General features: G+C 36.6%; 1 protein-coding gene across 6 annotated transcripts in view; it reads right to left on the bottom strand.

Annotated features, from left to right (window-relative positions):
- Window positions 1-268: 268 nt before the first annotated feature.
- msh3 (mutS homolog 3 (E. coli)) overlaps window positions 269-15,226 on the bottom strand; it is an 80,886-nt gene continuing 65,928 nt past the window's right edge. For 5 of the 6 annotated variants that reach the window (XM_048189223.1, XM_048189222.1, XM_048189221.1 and 2 more), the window contains exons 22-24: window positions 10,838-10,964; window positions 4,501-4,669; window positions 269-599 (exon numbers count right to left, since the gene is read on the bottom strand). In XM_048189223.1, the coding sequence (XP_048045180.1) occupies window positions 518-599; window positions 4,501-4,669; window positions 10,838-10,964 (378 nt within the window). In that variant the 3' untranslated portion in view covers window positions 269-517. The remainder of the gene's footprint in view (window positions 600-4,500; window positions 4,670-10,837; window positions 10,965-15,226) is intronic. The other variant, XR_007184690.1, reaches the window with a different exon arrangement.

Genomic DNA, 15,226 nt, shown 5'->3' with positions numbered 1-15,226 from the left:
GAAGAATGATTATTCACCTCAGACATTAAGTCTGAGGTGGAGGACAATGAGATTACTGAGGAAACTTAAAGGGATTGATTACACAAAAATGAAATTCTGTCAGTTACTTACCCTCATGTCGTTTCAAATCTTTTTGACTTTCCAAGAGTCTTAAAAATATATTTTCTTGTGCTCCGCAAAAGAAAGAAAGTCATAAACAAAAACAGGATTTCCATTTTTGAGTGAACTAGCCCTTTAAAAAGAATAAGCACCACAATTTCCAGCAGGATGTTTGAAATGCAGTTTAATCAATGTAAACACCACATTACATTTTTCTTTTCCATACAGTCACAAATATATTGACAAATTTTCTGGTCTATATAAAGACAACATGTTTGAAGTTGTAAGATCTACTGTTTTAAGTTAAAGTTAAAACAGGTGAAGAAATGCATGGTTTATTTAAATACATGATATTCAGTGTTTGTTTTTTGAGGGTTTTAAACCATCATCCTATGGGGAAAAACCCGTCGCACTATCATTAGGAACTACACTTTCTCCAATTCAGCAATGTTTCCTTGTTGTTGATACTCCAGGCATCAGATAACACTCTCACCATATTCCTATGTTTGTAAAAAGAGAAGGGGATATCATGTTACATATATCACACCATTACAAAAAGGTATAAACACAGCATCTTCCAATACTTCAGGAAATTGTTAATAATGTAGCCAAATCAATCAAGACAATTTGGTCTTTTAGTGGCTGGTGTAAATTTAAATGCATCATTTATAATTGATTCTAAATATTAACATGTTAAAATCAAAAGGGAGACATTTTTCTATTTACTCAATTATTCAGTCTAGAACTTCCTCTTTTACATTTCTTGCAAGTGTTAACAGAAAATACATGCAATATTGGACAAACTGTATTATGTACTGTATGTGAAAATCTATGCAAAACAGCTCACTCTGCACAATAAATTATGATACATTTCAAGCATTTCATACTTTGACAATTCAAATTACAGCTGCTCAGCAATTATTATTTTTTGCATGTTTTTTCCCCAGTAAATTAAAACTTTAATAACAGCTTTTACCAGCAGAAGAATGCAAGTACGTCCTTTTTAACACAGACTTCCATTTCGAGGATCAAATGCAACATAAATACATGTGGATTATATATATATATATATATATATATATATGTTGGCAACCTATCACGGAACCACATTTGAATTCACTGAGCTCCTGAAAGCCCATTCTTTCACAAATGTTTGCAGTCTGCATGCCTAGGTGCTTGATTTTATACACCTGTGGCAATGGAAGTGATTGGAACACCTGAATTCAATGATTTGGGAGGGTGTCCCAATATTTTTGGCAATATAGTGTATACTGATCAGGAATAACATTATGACCACCTTCCTAATATTGTGTTGGTCCCCCTTTTGCTACCAAAACAGCCCTGACCCATCGAGGCATGGACTCCATTAGACCCCTGAATGTGTGTTGTCATATCTGGCACCAAGATGTTAGCAGCAGATCCTTTAAGTCGTGTAAGTTGCGAGGTGGGGCCTCCATGGATCGGACTTGTTTGTTCAGCACATCCCACAGATGCTCGATTGGATTGAGATCTGGGGAATTTGGAGGCCAAGACAACACCTCAAACTCATTGTTGTGCTCCTCAAACCATTGCTGAACCATTTTTGCTTTGTGGCGGGGCACATTATCCTGCTGAAAGAGGTCACAGCCACCAGGGAATACCGTTTCCATGAAAGGATGTACATGTTCTGCAACAATGCTTAGGTAGGTACATGTCAAAGTAATATCCACATGGATGGCAGGACCCAAGGTTTCCTAGCAGAACATTGCCCAAAGCATCACACTGCCTCCGCTGGCTTGCCTTCTTCCCATAGTGCATCCTGGTGTCATGTATTCCCCTGGTAAGCGGTGTACACGCACCCGGCCATCCATGTGATGTAAAAGAAAATGTGATTCATCAGACCAGGCCACCTTCTTCCATTGCTCCGTGGTCCAGTTCTGATGTTCACGTGCCCACTGTTGGCGCTTTCAGCAGTGGACAGGGGTCAGCATGGGCACCCTGACTGGTCTGCGGCTATGCAGCCCCATACGCAAAAAACTGCAATTCACTGTGTATTCTGACACCTTTCTATCAGAACCAGCAATAACTTCTTGAGCAATTTGTGCTACAGTTCGTCTGTTGGGTCAGACCACATGGGCCAGCCTTCGCTCCCCATGTGCATCAATGAGCCCTGGCCGCCCATGACCCTGTCGCCGGTTCACCACTATTCCTTCCTTGGACCACTTTTGATAGATACCACTGCAGACCGGGAACACCCCACAAGAGCTGCAGTTTTGGAGATGCTCTGACCCAGTCGTCTAGCCATCACAATTTGGCCCTTGTCAAACTTGCTCAAATCCTTACACTTGCCCATTTTTCCTGCTCCTAACACATAACTTTGAGGACAAAATGTTCACTTGCTGCCTAATATCAATTTACGGATGTTTACATCGGATGTCAATTTACGGTGTTTACATTCATGTACAATCATCTCTGTCCATTAACACACACTGTCCCTATCAAATAAATAAATAAATAAATCCCACCTTGCTGTGATGAAGAGATAATCAGTGTTATTCACTTCACCTGTCAGTGGTCATAATGTTATGCCTGATTGGTGTGTGTGTGTGTGTGTGTATATATATATATATATATAAACTGCCCTCCAAAAGTTTGGAAACACCCTAGAAAAGTGGGGTTTTGGACAATATTGGCATGAATCCTTTTAATTTGTGATAATTCTGCACTGATAAGGGACAACACAAACTACAAAAACATATTTTATTACATAACAGTTTATACATACAAAAAAACTTACATTTTCGATTCATCAAAATATCCACCATTACCAGCTAATACAGCTCGGCATAATCTGGGCATCCAAGCTGTCAGTTTAGTCAAACATTGACTTGATATATTACTCCAAGCCTCCTGAAGTATTGCCCAAAGATGATTCACACTGGTTGGACACTTCTTACGGACATCACGGTCCAGTTCCTCCCATAGTAGCTCAATTGGGTTGAGGTTGGGTGATTGGGGAGGCCATTCCATGACAGACATGATGCCAGCTGACTGTTTCCTCTCCAAATAGGATTTGCACAGCTTGGAAGTGTGCTTGTGGGTCATTGTCTTGTTGGAAGGTGAAGCCGTGACCAATAAGGTGCTGACCAGAAGGAACAGCATGTTGTTGCAAAATGCTGTGGTATCCATGCTGGTTCAATATTCCTTGGAGTATTCCTTGATACAGGTCACCAACTTTTCCTGCTCCAAAACAGCCCCAGAACCATCACACTGCCACCTCCATGCTTCACAGTGGGTGTGAAACAGTCATCTAACATCTTTTCACCAACTCTGCCTCTCACGTAAAATCGTCGCTTTGAGCCAAAAACTTCAAATTTGGATTCATCCGTCCAGAGCAGCTTCATCCAATCATCTGCTGTCCAGTTTCTGTGCTTCTTTGCCCACTGCAGTCTCTTTTTCTTGTTGTTTGATCTTAGCAGTGGTTTCTTAGCTGATTTTCAGCCATGTAGACCTGCTTGTTGGAGTCTCCGATGGACAGTAGTACATAACACTGGTACATCACGTGCACTGTTGAGATCAGCTGTCAGCTCTGGACAAGTAAAGCGTCTGTTGCGATGGCTGGACACTCTTACATATTTGTCCTCACTAGAAGAGGTACTTCCTGGTCATCCACTCCTCTTTCTGTCTTTATTGGACCCAGACTTTGCCTTTCGTTCCAAGCAATAGTGGACACCTTTCGGTGAAATTTTCAACTTTTTGGCTATATCTCGCATTGAATAGCCTTCATTCCTTAGAACTATTACAGACTGACGTGTTCCCAGAGAAAGCTGCTTGCACCTGGCCACGTTGTCAAGAAACACATGGAAACTCTCTATAAAATAGGCCAAACAAGTCATTTGATTGGCAAGAGCTATTTGTAAACTATCTGACCTAAATTGGGTTCTCATTGGTTCATTGTATTCTAAACTTAATTGGCAATCAATTGTTGAAGCTATTAAGGTGTGCTGACCCAAAAATCTTTTACAAACCCGGGCCAAGTTTATACCAGTAACCAGGCATAACAGCTGGCAAAGGGGCATGTCTGACTTTGACATGTATATATTGCCATTATTATGTAATCAAAATGAAAATTATTATTGCTGGTCTTCAATGATAATGTCAAGTTACTTTAATGATAAGGATTTATGCTGATATTGTCCAAAACCTATATATATATATATATATATATATATATATATATATATATATATATATATATATATATATAGGAAGACTTAAACCTTATAATACTTTGTAACCTCTTCAGATTTCAGATAGTTCTCTCCCTGAAAAGTCTAAAAATTTGTTCTAAAGGAAGCTCCTCCACAATCCAAATCTACTACAGTGTTCTTTTTCCATTGTGTAACCAATCAGCCCACGTACCTCCGGCTGTTCACGAGAGCCTCCAACTCTTTGGACTTGAATGCAGCGGTCCTGAGGATGGACTCTGGGATTTCAGCCAGACGTGCTACATTTAGCCCGTAGCTCCTGGCGGCTGCGCCTTCAATCAGCTGATAGAGAAACGTGATGAACTCTGGATGCATCTCCTCCTCTAGAAATGAGAGCAACAGAGTTATTAAACACTTCAGAAGCACTCAGTGTATAAAAAAGAAAAAGAAAAAAAGATGCACTGTGAAAGAGCAAAGTTTTGAAAAGAGAATTTGTGAAACAAGATCCATTATAATCCTGATGATGCTGCTTAATAAATAGCCTAATTGTCCAATAGGATACCAGCTTAAGTTTCACTTTATTATTTTAAGTCAAAGACAGTAATTGTATAACCAGTGTTAAATATAAACGTGTGTGAAGATGACTTGACATTCTTTTATGAATCGTTTATGGTTTTATATATAGAAAAAAAACTAGTAAACAGTCTACAGTCTAAATACTACATTGTTTTGTCAATTATGTGAATATTGTAAAATAATACTTTAGTGGAGTGCACTAAAATTGAATGAACTGATCAAATACAGTATATGATCACATGACCTTTGGCAAAAAGTGTAAAACCTGTGTAAAATACCCACATGATGACATATTCGAGAAAATAGACATTGTCTGAGAAAAGATATTTGAATGATGAACATTAGAAGGGCAGAAAGTGAGTTTTGCCTGATAAATGACACTTCTTCAGTGCTCAGAAAAAGTCCTGTGTCATGATGTGGCAGAAGCAGAATATGATTTGTGAATATTATTAGGCATTTTCCCCAATATTTCTCAGCAAATCTGTCACAAACTCAATCACCTTTTCAGTATGGCACAGATTATTTAGTCAGAAAAAAGAAGAAGAAAGAAACTGAGAAAACCTGAGGAATTTGAAGGAAGGAGGAGGAACGAACCATAAATAAGTGAATCAGACTGAGTTCTGATTTTTACAGATGATCTAAATCTGAACTCTGGATGTGATTTAAGGATGAATTGGAATGTCGGGATGTGAAAATACACAGCACAGTACAATGAGAAATAGAAGAGGAAAGACTACTTATGCAATAGGATTACTGTCATACACACAAGTCAGTTGTTAAGTAACCACTACCTGGCTCTTATAACAGTATTACACGGGTTTAAAGGTATAGTTCACCCAAAAATGAAAGTTCTGTCATCATTTACTCAACCTAAAGTTGTTCCAAACCTGTATGATTTTTTTTCTTCCGCTGAACACAAAAGAAGATATTTTGAAAAATGTCGGTAACTAAACAGTTGATGGGCCCCATTGACTTACATAGTATTTTTTTTTTTCCATACTATGGAGGTCAATTGGGCCCATCAACTATTTGGTTATCCATATTCTTCAAAATATCTTCTTTTGTGTCAGCAGAAAAAAACTAAACCAAACCCTAATCCTAACCTTATAGTAAGTATATACAGTTAATTGAAAGTGCCCAAGAACGTTCTTTCACAAGATGTAATATAAGTCTAAGGTGTCCCCTGAATGTGTCTGTGAAGTTTCAGCTCAAAATACTCCATAGATTTTTTTTAATTAATTTTTTTAACTGCCTATTTTGGGGCATCATTAACTATGCACTGATTTTTTCAGCGCGCCGCCCCTTTAATTCGCGTGCTCCCTGCCACACGAGCTCTCAACTATATTTCAGCACATTTACAAAGTTCACACAGCTAATATAACCCTCAAATGGATCTTTACAAGATGTTCGTCATGCATGCTATATGCATGCTTCGAATTATGTGAGTAAAGTATTTATTTTGATGTTTATATTTGATTCTGAATGAGTTTGAGGCTATGCTCCGTGGCTAACGGCTAATTCTACACTGTTGGAGAGATTTATAAAGAATGAAGTTGTGTTTATGAATTATACAGACTGCAAGTGTTTAAAAATGAAAACAGCGACGGCTCTTGTCTCCGTGAATTCAGTAAGAAACGATGGTAACTTTAACCACATTTAACAGTACATTAGCAACATGTTAACGAAACATTTAGAAAGACAATTTACAAATATCACTAAAAATATCATGTTATCATGGATCATGTCAGTTATTATTGCTCCATCTGCCATTTTCGCTGTTGTTCTTGCTTACCTAGTCTGTTGATTCACCTGTGCAGATCCAGACGTTACTGTCTGCCCTTGTCTCATGCCTTTCATAATGTTGGGAACATGGGCTGGCATATGCAAATATTGGGGCGTACACCCCGACTGTTACGTAACAGTCGGTGTTATGTTGAGATCCGTGTGTTTTCCGGAAGTCTTTTAAACAAATGAGATTTACATAAGAAAGAGAAAGCAATGGAGTTTGAAACTCAATGTATGCCTTTTCCATGTACTGAACTCTTCTTATTCAACTATGCCGAGGTAAATTCAAATTTTGAATCTAGGGCACCTTTAATATTACTCAGTACTTAAAGGGTTAGTTCACCCAAAAATGAAAATTCTGTCATTAATAACTCACCCTCATGTCGTTTCACACCCGTAAGACCTTCGTTCATGTTCGGAACACAAATTAAGATATTTTGATAAAATCCGATGGCTAAGTGAGGCCTGCATTGCCAGCAAGACAATTAACACTTTCAAACGCCCAGAAAGCTACCAAAGATTTATTTAAAACAGTTCATGTGACTACAGTGGTTCAACCTTAATGTTGTGAAGTGACAAGGATACTTTTCATGCACCAAAAAAAACAAAATAATGTCTTTATTCAACAATATCTAGTGATGGGTGATTTCAAAACACTGCTTTATACATACTAGTGAAGCTTTACGAATCTTTTGTTTTGAATCAGTGGTTCGGAGCGTGTATCAAACTGCCAAAGTCACGTGAACCATTGAAATTTCGAAACACTTATGATGTAACAAAGCCTTGTTTACTGAAATCACATGACTTTGGCAGTTTGATACATGCTCCGAACCATTGATTCGAAAAAAAAAAAAGATTCGTAAAGCTTCGAAGCTTCATGAAGCAGTGTTTTGAAATCGCCCCTCACTAGATATTGTTGAATAAAGTCGTTATTTTGTTTTTTTGGAGCACAAAAAGTATTCTCATGACTTCATAATATTAAGGTTGAACCACTTTAGTCACATGAACTTTAGTAGCTTCCTGGGCATTGAAAGTGTTAATTATTCTGCTGGCAATGGAGGCCTCACTGGGCCATCAGACTTTATCAAAAATATCTTAATTTGTGTTCTTTGTGTCTTAAGGGTGTGGAACGACATGAGGGTGAATAATTAATGACAGGTTTTAATTTTTGGGTGAACTAACCATTTAAATGTGTAATTACACTGTAACAAGGAAATAAAATGTAACCAAAGGAACTTATAGCCTTACAATCTACCACAGCAGAAGAAGCTGAAAAAGACACTTAAAAAATGTCTTGAGATAAACAAACATATGTCTGCTAATCATGGTAAAGGTGAAATGGGTGCATATACACATTGGGCGTTTTCAGTAATTCATTATTTCATATTTGAATCATTACCAAAAACTTTATCTTTTTATCGTCTCTGCAATTTGCTCCTTAACTCTACATAAGAGCAAACATGATCTGTTTACCTGTCACTACTTTAAGTCATGTACAGATTATGCAACAGGCTACACAACTGATTACCAAATCTATTTCACACATGAAAGCAGGGAAAATAACTCTCATATTTCACACTGAATGATTCACCCATTTCCAGTTTTTTTTTTTTTTTTTTTTTTTTTGAATATCAACTAATATTTGAAAAAGATGCTTGAAAACAAACAGTACATTGACCATCCTTTTTCCTTTAAAGGGTTAGTTCACCCCAAAATGAAAATTCTGTCATCAATTACTCACTCTCATGTCGTTCCAATCCCATAAGACTTTCGTTAATCTTCAAAACACAAAAGAAGATATTTTTAATGAAACCTAAGAGGTTTCTGTCCCTCCATTGAAAATGTCCAGGTAAGGTCATAAAGGTCTTGTACAACTAACCCATATGAATGAAGTGGTTTAATCCATGTCTTGTGAAGAGATACAATTGCTTTACATGAAGTACAGATTTATATATTTAAACACACATGCATAGAGCCCATCACATATGGTAAACATGAAACTTCATTGGTTCTTGTGCATCACGCAAGCACATTTAAGCATGTTTGTTAACCATATATAATGTGCTCTATGCATGTATGTCAATCATTGTTTCCATGCAAATAAAAGCCTAAATTAAATCTGTTCATCATATAAAGTGACTGTATCTCTTAAAAAGACTTTGATTAAACCACTTGGATTTATGGATTTGTTTTATGACCGCTTTATGACCTTGATAGATTATGAAGTTTTGGACTTTCAATGGAGGGACATTAAAAATATCTTAATTTGTGTTTTGATGATTAACCAAAGTCTTATGGGTTTGGAATAAGTAAATGATGACAATTTTCATTTTTGGCTGAACTATTCCTTTAAGGCATTTAATGGACATTGGCATTAAATCAGGCTCTGCTCTGCCATGTCAGTAGATAACATAGGCAGAAGCCAATCAAAAAAAAAATGTAAATAAATTAAAGGAGAAGCGTGGAGCATAAACAATTAAATTTGCCATTCAAATGTGAAAAAGTGACATTTGATATTCTGCAACTTAAATGTAAGGCTTTACAGAAAATCATCATGACGCACATCGGAAACACAGAAAATGATTTGGTAAAGACTTGAGTATTATATTATATTAATCATCATAATCATGCGTTGGATAGAACTATTCCTGCAGACAGATCAAATAGACAATAGGTGGACTGACTAACAGAAGGTCTAAAAAAGTGTGCCGCACTCCTTGATCACTCAAGCAGCATAAGGTCAATGCAAAGGTCACATAAATGAGTAAGTGATCCATGAAATCCCGGATGACTCAGCTGACATACAATAGCAAAGGAACTGGTTCAGAGGCTATCAAAACCAAGAAAATGCACTCCTCAGTCTCTAATACGTCTTTGTGTGCACTGATGAAATCAACTTCCTGATCCAGACACTAATGGCTTTCTCAGATGATATCAAGATGGAGTTAATAAACGTGCCTGGCTCATTATCAAGAAAGGCAAGATCAGTAATACTGATGGATTGCACAGAAGATCCATACAAGGATGCAGATGCCAAAATATAGAAGTACAAGCAGGGGAACAATGATACAACTACAATATGATGGGCATAGAACAACAAATAATTATTAGACCACTATATGAACAAACATTCTCACATATTTATTTACTATTGATGGTGTTATCATACTACTATATAATCTAGTGACAATGTTTTGTTTTACCCCATTAGTAGCAGAATTCTTAAATTGATATTTCACCCAAAAATGAAAATTCTTGCATCATTTACTCAAGCTGTTCCAAACCTGTATACATTTCTTTGTTCTGCTGTACACAAAGGAAGATATTTGGAAGAATGTTTGCAACCAAGCAGATCTCACCCCCCATTGACTGCCATAGTAATTTTTTTTCTACTATGGTAGTCAATGGGGGACGAGATCTGCTTGGTTACAAACATTCTTCCAAATATCTTCCTTTACAGCAGAACAAAGAAATGTACAGAGGTTTGGAACAACTTGAGGGTGAGTAAATGATGACAATTTTCATTTTTGGGTGAACCAACCCTTTAAGTACTTATCAATGGTCTTTTCCTCATGCATAGATACATTTTAAGTAGACTTTTACTGCATTTTACTTATACAAAATGGTTTAAATATAATTAGCCAATTTACTTGCAAATATAGGTTGCCAGATTAAAAACACCCTTTTAAACCATACATGAATATTGATTGGATATCATCAAAAAGCTACCAAAAAGCCAGCAAGATTGCATTAAATTGACTGTAATGACTTTTACAATGTAAACTAACAAAAAATATTTCACATAAATGCTTTCTATGCATCAAATAAGTACTTCTTGAGTACCAAATTAACATATTAGAATGATCATGTGACACTGAGTAATGACTGCTGAAAATTCAGCTTTGTCATCACAGGAATAAATGATTACAGGAATAAATTAAATCTTATAATATATTAAATTAGACAACTGCTGTTTCTATTTCACAATATATATATATATATATATATATATATATATTTTTTTTTTTAATGGCATTTTTGATAAAATAACTGCAGTCTTTTTGAGAAAACAAACATCTTAAAAATAGCTTTTAACAACCCCAAAATTTTGAACAGAATTGTAAATAATAGCCCAATCTTAAGTCTGGAAGCTTATGTAACGCAAGTTGGTAGATAAAAAGCATACGCACCATCAGAAGTGTTCTCTGGCTCATTGAGCAGGAAAGCCATGTGGTAATTCCCCACATGCTGAGGGTACAAGTGCTCCAGCTCACACAACGGAGGGTAGTGGGTCACAAACAACGTCAGACACTTCACCTGCAGAAACAGAGATGAAAAATAATCTAACTTCACACATCTGAACAAGGTGAAGCCGTAATTTCTGCACCACTAGCGTCACCCAACAGAATTGCAAAAGTAACTAGAAAAGGAAAGTTTGTCAGACAAACTTAAATGTTGACTTGAATTCTTACCTGAAAGTTTAAAATCTACTAAGCAGTTGCTAAAGTGTTCTGAGTGTTGGATGGATGAATGGTACTGGAGATAGGTTGAAGCATAAAGCAGGTTAAAAGTCTTGGGTATCTTTATATTTGAAATGTGGCATTTGGAGATTGAAATCATGAAAATTATGAGCCAGACTCTATTTTTTGAGTCATATTTGATCATTTGCTACAGGAATATCAAGACAAAATCAGAACACTGACTGTGCCAAGTCTGGTGATTATAGCTTGAAAGCCACAGTCAGAAAGGACTTGGATGGATGGATTGGATGGATGGATGGCAATTTCACTCACTTCACCTTAAAGAGATAGTTCACCCAACAATGAAAATTCTGTCATCATTTACTCACACTCAAGTTGTTCCAAACCTGAAAATTAAATTTCTTTCTTCTGCTGAACACAAAAGAAGATATTTTGAAGAAAATGGATAACCAAACAGTTAATGGACCCAACTGACTTCCATAATACGGAAAAAAATATATATATTATGGAAGTCAATGGGGTCCCATCAACTGTTTGGTTGCCCATTTTCTTTTCTTTTCTCTGTGTTCAGCAGAAGAAAGAAATTACTACTATATACAAATACTTAAGACAATTCATTAGAAACAACAATATAGATTTGGTTACTCAGCATCCTGCCTCCAAATGACTGTGTGAAAGAGCGAGACATCCTTGAGCCAGATGCACATACCACGCAAACAGAAACCACCCCCTCACTCGCCACTTACGAACATTATCAGCAGCCCATTATCTGCATAGTGTTACCACCTCATGCAATGCGCACATCTCATTCCAGAGGGGGGACGTGTTCATTTCTCCATTTATTGATGTGTTTGTTTTCGCAGGCTCATGTGAGGCATTGAGCTGGAGTGTGAATATGAGACACAGAGGATACGCAGAGCGCCGAAGCAGAACAAGAGACATGAGGCTGCTCTTGACATTATCATTCAGTTTTGCTGACAGAAGTCTCAGTTTGGCAGGTCAGAAGATTACACACGGGTTGGCGTGAGGGACGTACAAATGTGGCACAATCAAAGAAAATGCTGCTTGTGCACTGTATATGCCATAAATAAGATTTATGTCTTGTGTTTTTCTGTGATGCAGTCCTCTGAAGAAGTTCACAGTCTTTACTTTGACTGATGGAGGTGTTAGAGACTATCGAGGCAAAGCTGCTCGAAAACTTTACCATCACTATCAAATAAAACCAACATTATTTGTCAATACATAGGATGAACATTATTGAAAGCTTACTGGGTATTTTATCGGTTTTTAAAAACCGGACAAAGAAAAAAAAATTGACTTGAAGGATAAAGCGTTTCTGCTCATTGCTTCTACTCAAATTCTCGTTTGTGCAAAGTATTCATGTTTGGTGTGAAAAGGCCTTTAGTTTAAAGTCATTATGAAATCAAAATTGACTCTATTTACTTTGTTAGCGCATATTACTAGTCTTGTGGTCAACAATTACAGTAATCCATGCAAGTTAATACACACAAAAAAAATTGTCTGTCGTGGTAATCTAAGTAAAATCTGAAAAGTTACTTCCGGTCTGGAATGGCGTTCCTTCTCTGATAACGTCAGTTTGACGGCTTGGGTTGAAAATAACTAACGATTGGCCCCTCCAACCGTTAATCTGCTATGGAAGAGATGAAGAGTAGGTGCACTAAAGTAAAACCCTGCCCTCTATTCCGTTTTACTTGGAAATACGTCACAACACTGGAGAAAAGTCGGTTGCAACTCTCAGTTCACGGGGACTTTAAATGAATATTTACATTACAATTACAATAAATAGTCTAGTCACACTATTAAATTATTATCGTTTCCAAAAACTACTCACTAAGGAGGACAAATATCATCTGATCAATAGGTAAAACATACAACATACAAGTGTGCTTCAAATTACATGATGTTTAGTGGCAAATACAATCAAAGTTGTGGTCGAAGATCGCTCATTTACTTCAAAAGTAAACTATCATTCAAAAGTTTGGGGTCAGTAAAATACTTCATGTTTTTGAAAGAAGTCTTAACTGTTTTATATTTTAAAGGGGGGTTCTAATGCTATTTCATGGATTCTGACTTATTTAAACTGTTAAAGAGTTGCATTCTCATGCTAAACATGGCCAATGTTTCAAAACATGAGTTGGACATGTGACGGAGTATTTCTGTGGCAAATATACTACTTCCGGTTTCGGAGACTTTTCCCTTTTTCTTTTTTTTTTAATATGTCCATTTATCACGTAATAAAGGGCGGAATTCCTTGTATGGACACTTCTCCCTGATAAGCGTGCACACACACATCACCCAGAGCAAGCGCAAGAGCACGACCATCAACGCACTTCGTTGGGGTTACGGATGCCGTGAGATTTTTCAGCAATGTCACCAAAGGAGTGTGTTTTTGGTTGTGAGGGGAAGACTACCTTTTTCAGCTTCCCAAAGAACCCAGCGTTAAGGGAACAGTGGATGAAGTTTGTTTTTCCGGGGCAGCAACAGAGTTGTGCATGTATGTTTGTTTGTTCCTGGGATTTCGGTGATGAATGCTTTGTAAACAAGTCCCAGTCCGACGCTGGATTTGCAGATCGTGGGTGGTGAGTAAAAATGCATCAAATGTCTGCGTTTTGTCGGCAATTGGTGCGCAAGTGCATAAAATGTAAACAACACAAATGTTTTTGTTCCCTTTTTATTTATAATGATGTCGCAGCTTGCAGACGATCTCTACGCGAAAGCCGTACGCGCTCGTGACTCTTTAGCTCTGCTCACAGCAGGCACGCCTCCAGGAGCTCGGATTTTTTCGGAAAGAATCGGTACAGCATATCTATCTTTTATAAATATGATAAAACTAAAGACTTTTCGGAGATATGAAGGATGCAATACTGTAGTACTACAATACAGGTACTCAAAATTAACATGAGAAACGGTGTGTTACCTACCCTTTAATATAATTCAAAATGGTGCTCAAGAAACATTTTATTCAATGTTGAAAACAGTTGTGCTGCTTAATCAGGGTTCCCACTCTTTTTCAGTGATCATTTTCCAGGACTTTTCCAGGACATTTTCAATTTTACTATGGCAGGAATAAAAGACAAGGATCATGCCCTAAAGTAATATATTGCTCTCCAAGTCTTTAAAAGGCGTACAGTTTATTGCCATGACTTAACTATAAAATGTATTTTTTTAATGAGCTCTCAATCATACATTATGTCTATGGAAGCTTGTTTCCGCCACAGAATAAAAAAATTAAAAAGTTAATTGCGACTTTTAATATTGCTATTCTGACTTTTCTTGCAATTCCACAATTATGCGATTTATAATTCTGACTTTATAACAATTGCGAGTTTATATCATGCAATTCTGACTTTATATCAAGCAATTGTGAGTTTATATCACAATTATGTAAGCCTGCAATTGCAAGAATTTTTTAGAATTTTGAGATAAAAAGTTGCAATTACCTTTTTCTTTTTTTTATTCAGCAGCAGAAACAAGCTTCCATAGTTTATTGCCATGACTTAACTATAAAATCATTTTTTAATATAAGCTCTTAATCATACATTGACAAATTGTTCTCGTTACCAGTGTCCTTTTCATAGCAAAAAATATTGGAACTATTTTAATGTTTTGTTTAACTATTTGAAAATAAAAATATTAGTCAAAGACAAAGTCGATGAACAACAAAGACACCCACAACACGTAATAGAATATGTGGCAGGTCTATTAGTCTGCATTTACACAAAACTAAACATCATCATTTAAAATACTTCTCTCACGTCAAAACTCATCATTACTGAACATCGCACTTTCTGCAACTAACAGTAATTGTTTTTGGCAAGTGATAAACTCTTTGTTCTCAGCTGAAGAACTTTCTAAAAAATAATTTTCAAGGACAACAACAAGATTTTCCAGGACATTTTACATTTTCTCTAATTTTCCATGTGTTTTCCAGGACTGGAAAGTTTGTCAATAATTTTCCATGTTTTCAAGGTTTTCCAGGACGAGTGGGAACTCGGTTAATATTTTAGTGGAATTTTTTCAGGATTCTTTGATGAATATACAGTTCAAAAGAAAGCTTTTATTTGGAATAGAATCTTT

Source organism: Megalobrama amblycephala, linkage group LG4 (assembly GCF_018812025.1).
Source record: "Megalobrama amblycephala isolate DHTTF-2021 linkage group LG4, ASM1881202v1, whole genome shotgun sequence".
In the NCBI taxonomy this organism is placed as follows: domain Eukaryota; kingdom Metazoa; phylum Chordata; class Actinopteri; order Cypriniformes; family Xenocyprididae; genus Megalobrama; species Megalobrama amblycephala.
This window is presented reverse-complemented; position numbering and strand designations above follow the sequence as displayed.